The 6,437-nt window shown below is 36.4% G+C and overlaps 1 protein-coding gene across 1 annotated transcript; it reads left to right on the forward strand.

The window, feature by feature from the left end:
- Positions 1-1,967: 1,967 nt before the first annotated feature.
- Positions 1,968-6,007, forward strand: LOC103448906 (solanesyl diphosphate synthase 1, chloroplastic-like). The gene is made up of 6 exons (XM_008388164.4): positions 1,968-2,675; positions 2,775-2,899; positions 4,155-4,282; positions 4,365-4,468; positions 4,885-5,012; positions 5,188-6,007. Exons 1-6 carry the CDS (start codon positions 2,438-2,440, stop codon positions 5,734-5,736), a joined length of 1,272 nt encoding a protein of 423 aa, XP_008386386.1. The 5' UTR covers positions 1,968-2,437; the 3' UTR covers positions 5,737-6,007.
- The last annotated feature ends 430 nt before the right edge of the window (positions 6,008-6,437 follow it).

The raw sequence follows: 6,437 nt of genomic DNA on the forward strand, positions 1-6,437 counted from the left end.
ACCACATAAAGGACCGAAATTTGATCTTATAAAATCAAACAAATGCAACTTTAATAGGTAGTGAGTACAAAAATTACACATGATTCCTATACAACCATTTGATGCTACCTTCCTCTGCCACATTTAGTTGTTGAAACTTATGATTCATTTATTAAAATAGTAGCTGAAAGACATCACGGACTGCAGTAGATAAATAAGGACTCACAATTTCCTTCCAACCAATCAATAAAGACTCACACCTAATTTTTTGATTGAAAACAAGACCATGAAATGTGCATCAAGTGAGCTGATGTCAGTACAGGAAAAGATGCGGTCCATTAATTTCCTGTCTTGCTTTTTGTTGGCTTAAGCGGTAACTAGTTAATAACTTAATACGACGTAAGCCGTTAATTTCAATTCAGCTCATGATATTTCTTGTAATTTAAAATGATTATTGTTTTTAATTTATCATCGAAAGATCATCTTTACAAAAATTTATTAAAATTAGAAGTTAGTTCAATGAAAAATTCACAATAATAATTAAAGGTCTAAACGATTGTTTGCGCCAATAATGACTTAAAAAATAGACTGTTTAGATCATGAGATTACTTTGTGAAGTAAACCCAAATGAGTAATTAGAACCTTGAAAAATTCTAAGGAGACTCTCTCAAAGTAGGATTCTCCATTGATTCTCTGATACCTCACATTTTAACGTCAATTTCGGTGCCAACATTACAAAACATTTTTCAAAAAACATAAGGTGGCAGAGACTCTACAAAAAATCTCACTTTTGAGAGAGTCTCCTTAGCATTTCTACACCTTATTAAGTTATTAACTAGTTCAGAGAGCTTAAGGGGAGGGATCCCCATTTTTTGAAAAAAATGGGGATTAGGTGTGGGGCCCACTTCACATCTAATTTCAACGATCCGAACCGTCTATTTTGTTAGTCTCGATTCATAAATCATCCTTGCAAAAATTCAATTCAATCCGAAACCATTTGCCTATTTAATTATCAATATCAAATTTCATATTTTTTTATATAACAAAGTATTCGTTCATTTCCTTGAACCAATTAGATGTCTTAAACATTTCCAATTTAGCTAATATTTTCTAAGGATGATCTATGAATCAAGACTAACAAAATAGACGGTTCGGATCGTTGAAATTAGATGTGAAGTGGACCCCACACCTAATCTCCATTTTAAAAAAAAAATGGGGATCCCTCCCCTTAAGCTCTCTGTAACTAGTTTACACTTGAGCACTTATATATATATATATATATTATTATCTATTTACCTTTGGGTGTTCTTATTCGACCCAAAAGCAAGTATAAAGGTATTGTTATCATTCTAAAACCTCTAATTAGCTCGCTATTGTTTTCTTTTTGTTATTGAATACAAAAGTGAATATTCAGCCGTTGAACTTTGCACATTACTGTATTAATTATTTTACATATAAAACGTGTAATAAAATGATACTTGCACAACTATGTTTCTTTTATTTTCGGGCCTCAATGTCCTCTTTCCTAAGAAACGATATTTGCACAACTATCATGTTAATGTGATTGCTAAGTGGATTACATGATATATTTTTTCCCGTATTATGCCATGTGGTCTCTTTGGACCTCTCATTGGATCTTATACGAGGCCGGATAAATATAAGATAACTCGGTAAATTTACTATATATTTTATTTGACAAGACGATAATTAATGATTGTTATTAGCAGACAAGTACATTAATCTATGTAACTGACCTAACGAGCATAAATTTACTACCTATTCTAAATTGCTCTAACATACGAATACGAGAATTCAAACTTTGATACTATCAGATAAGTATAATACACTACGCAACTGACCTAAACCGTATCTACATATGCACAAAAGAACAATTATTTTAGTTAATATTTGTGTAATAGTGTAATATAATAATTGCTAAAGAGAAAAAAAAATAAAAAATCAGGCAACATTCACAAGAGAAATTCTTTGATAGGTGTAATATCCATTATCCATTACCGCCAGTCGTTTAGAGGGAAATTGGTTTTCTGGCTCTTATTTCACCAACAAACTTGAAAAATTGCGAGGACACAAAGGCCAACTCTTTTTCTTAGGGTCACTCATCTTTCTCACTCTCTCCCAACTGATAAGGAGGTGCAAAGAGAACTCTCTCTGTCTCTCTATATATTTATACGTATGCGTGGGCTTCTTGGATCCACTCAATTGCTATTCCAACTTGTGCCTCATGTTAAAACGGAAGCTTTCCATTCCCAGTGGCCCCATTTGATTGTTTTTACAGAGTTTTCTTCATTACCCACAGCTGTTTTAATGACTATTTTCTTGCTGGTGTTTGGTTTCTGAGAAAATTTTGGTGATTTTCCATTCTGCGTTTTTGAGCTTTGGTGATTTTGTTTCTGGGTTATTGAGCTTTGGTGATTTTGGCTTCTGGGTTTTGGTTAGAATGATGTCAATGACATGCCACACTCTTGATGCGAGAGCTGTGATGGATTTTGTGGCTTGTGGGTGTTCTTCCAATGCTTTGTTGGACCGTTATTCGGTGAGGAATTACTCGAAGGCGAATCCCAAGGGCAGTTGTAGAGGTTATGGAGCTCGTCGGAATCGAATTCGGTGTGGAGTTTCTTCAATGACAACAGCTGAGACTCCAATACCAAAGAAGGCAGATAATGCTCTGCTGAATGGTAAGACAACAGAACTTTTTGTTTCAAGTTTGAGCTTTTAATTACTAGAATTTATTTGAATACCATATGAGTTATTTCTATCAAATGCTTGAATTACAGGTGCGCCTGAAGGTCTTCCACAGGTTTTAAATTTAAAGAAAGAATCCAGAAAGCCGGTTTCGCTGACAAATTTGTTTGAAATTGTTGCTGATGACCTCCTCACATTAAATCAAAATCTTCAGTCTGTAAGTACTCCTTTTGGATTTCCTGGTGCTGTGTGATAATTTTAGTTATTAGGAAGTTTATGGTGTAGAATGTTGTTACAGTATCTAATCATTTGTTCGTGCCGGGGCCTAGCTGAGCTTAGTTTTAAACAATCATTTTCTGCTTGATGAGATTCTATCAGTTACTATGTTTTCCCGTTAAGCCCTTTTGAAAATAAAGTTTGCAATGCTTCGATGTGAAAATCAGTACTGCACTGACAAACGAGAATACGTGTGTGGATGTGTTTTCTGGTGTGGCGATGTGCTTAGTTTAGAAGCTGGCAATTTGGAACCTTTTGGTTGTTTTGACATCAATACAGATAGCTCTTTTAAAGATCGATAGGACCTTGTTAAAGCTGGAATCGTTATGATAAATGTACTGATAAGTGGAAGTGTTATGCTTGTTTGTACGTTATTTTGCCTTTCCCATTTATTGTTTGGCCTTACGAATGAATAGCATCCTTGTTCACTTATTTTGTCCATGTCTTCCCGTTCTATGTAGATATGGCTGTTATCCATTTGATCACTTATCAGTTATAGTTGAGCATACATGTCCAATGGCAGAGGTCAGAAGGCCTTACTCCAACTGTTGGGGTAGGCAACATAATTCTTTACCCTGTTCTTTCTTGTTTACCTTATCCCATCTACAAATTTTCTCTGTCTTTTTGAAATTATCATCCTTTCCTTCATTCCAAATGTTGTCGATTGCAAAGGAAGAAATTTATGTGGCAGTCTGGCATGATGGTGTTATATTCGTTAGTTTGAGTGACCTGCATTCTTGGAACACTTTTCCAATCTTGAACTTGCTGTACTGTGAAAAATTCTTATCAATCATCCTTTGCTAGAAATGTCAACTTATTTCTTTCTCTCACTGTCGAGTTATGGCACCCTTGTCGTACCAAAAATGTTTGTCGACTAGATTTTTGTTGAGGTAGACTGACCAGGTTTAAAGTTATGGACGTTATTTTTAATATCATATAGCTTTATACGATTTGCTAATATAATAATTATAGTTTACTTGGCAAGTGTTAGGAAAATCAACCATGCTAATGCAATATTTCATCTCATTACTCCTTCTGGTTAAGTGTTACTGTACGATAAAAAAATTACGTGCTTGATGATTTATGGAAAATTAGATTACTGTACATAGTGTCAGGGGGACTAGTTACAGGCCCTTATTTTCTGTTATACCTACTTGAAGAGAAAAAGGATACTTTGTGATAATATGCTGTTTTAGATTGTTGGTGCAGAAAACCCCGTCTTAATGTCAGCTGCTGAGCAGATCTTTGGTGCCGGTGGGAAGAGGATGAGACCCGCATTGGTGTTTCTAGTGTCCAGAGCAACAGCAGAACTAGTTGGATTGAAGTGAGTTTCATTCAATGTTCTTAAACCGCTGTATTGTATGAGGTTAACAGATTATAACTTCTCTCTAAACTTCCATGTTCAGGGAACTTACCAAAGAGCATCGGCGATTGGCAGAGATCATCGAAATGATCCATACAGCAAGCTTGATACATGATGATGTTTTGGATGAAAGTGACATGCGACGAGGTAGCCATTATTATCTTCTTATGCATGTCACGTGTAAAATTATAGAGATGTCTCTGTGTCAAAATATATCACCTTCCTAATTTTTGGCCCAAATTTCAGCTACTACAGTATATGTCCTTTAAGTATATGTAGTCTGAATGAACTTGATAACATTATCAGAAAACGGAATGGACGTTAAATCTAGACCTGACATTCCTCGTTGTTATAAATGCTTGAAATGTATGCATTGGCTGAGGGCAGAGATTATCTAGAAAGCATTGCCAGTAAGTTGTGTTACATTGAGCGGCAGTGTTCTCTAATAGACTAATACTAAGCGATTACCACGTTACCCAAATTTATTATTATTGTTTCATTTCTTTGTTTTATTTTCTGTCCCCTTTCAATCTGATTCCATTGAATTTGAACCCAATTTGCAGGGAAGGAAACTGTTCATCAAATGTTCGGTACAAGAGTGGCAGTGCTTGCTGGGGACTTCATGTTTGCACAGTCATCATGGTATCTTGCAAATCTAGAAAACATTCAGGTCATCAAGCTCATCAGCCAGGTAAGTTGTGTCATATTTATACTCTCGAAGCCATCATGAATCGAATCTTCTTTCTAAAAGACACTTTCAAACTCAAAAGTTGAAGAACCAAAAAATTAGAAAGAGGTTGCATTCTTTTACATACTTGCAAGTTGCAACCTTTAATTTAGACGTAATTCTGTTAGCGCTATGGCAGGTTATCAAAGATTTTGCAAGTGGTGAAATAAAGCAGGCATCTAGCTTGTTTGATTGTGACGTCGAACTTGAGGAGTACTTGCTTAAGAGCTACTACAAAACAGCCTCCTTAATCGCTGCAAGTACCAAAGGAGCTGCCATTTTTAGTGGGGTTGACAACTATGTAATGGAGAAAATGTACGACTATGGCAAGAATCTTGGGCTGTCCTTCCAAGTTGTTGATGACATATTGGATTTCACACAGTCGGCGGAGCAGCTGGGGAAGCCTGCTGGAACTGACCTTGCCAAAGGAAACCTGACAGCCCCGGTTATATTTGCTTTGAAGAAAGAACCAAAACTAAGAGACATAATTGAATCAGAATTCAGCGAGACTGGTTCCCTCGACGAAGCCATTGCATTGGTTAAGGCTTGTGGGGGGATTGAACAAGCACAAGAATTAGCGAAAGAGAAAGCTCATCTTGCAATACAAAATCTCGAGTGTCTTCCCAAGACTGCTTTTCGGTTAGCGCTGGAGGATATGGTGATGTTCAATCTTCAACGGATTGATTAGCGGGCTAATTTTTTTGGATAGCGAGTATAGACAAGCACTCTTCAGGCAGAAGGAAGAAAGGCTAAAGATTGAAAGCGTCTACCGCTGCAAGCACTTTTCTGCACATGTACAAAAGTGCTTCTGCCAGTGATGACAAGCTGATAGCCACTGCTTCTAGTGTTGATTTAGTTATACATTCTTCATAACAATGAAATTGATACTTCACCATTGTTGTACAATAAAATTCTGAGGTCATCAATAATCTTCACCAATATATTTTTACTGTTTGCTATCTTGTTGATGCTTTGAACTCCAACGACTTACGCATTTTGTGTATCGTTTGAACTAAGATCTCGCGTGCAGAAATTCCCACGACTGCGCACTCCTTCATAGTTTAATTTTAATTAGTTCTAGTTTAGTTTTAATTTATTCACTTTTTCACATCATTTACCCTTATGGTTACGTCATCTCTTGGTGACGGCCAACATGCTTTGACCTTCCTAGTGTCACGGGATGACTCTTTAAGCCTTCCGCCCGTGCGGCACTTAGACTTGAATACCTCGATGAACAAGCTAAGTAAGCCTTTGAAGCCTCGCTTCCCCGGATCGAATCACAAAGAAAGCTAAGATAGCTTGGAGAATGCTAAGATCACTTAGAAGATGGGAGAAAGGAAGCTTTGTATTGAAACTTAAGAGAACTTTACAATTGCTTACAACTCTTGG

Source organism: Malus domestica, chromosome 11 (assembly GCF_042453785.1).
Source record: "Malus domestica chromosome 11, GDT2T_hap1".
NCBI classification, from domain to species: Eukaryota; Viridiplantae; Streptophyta; class Magnoliopsida; order Rosales; family Rosaceae; genus Malus; species Malus domestica.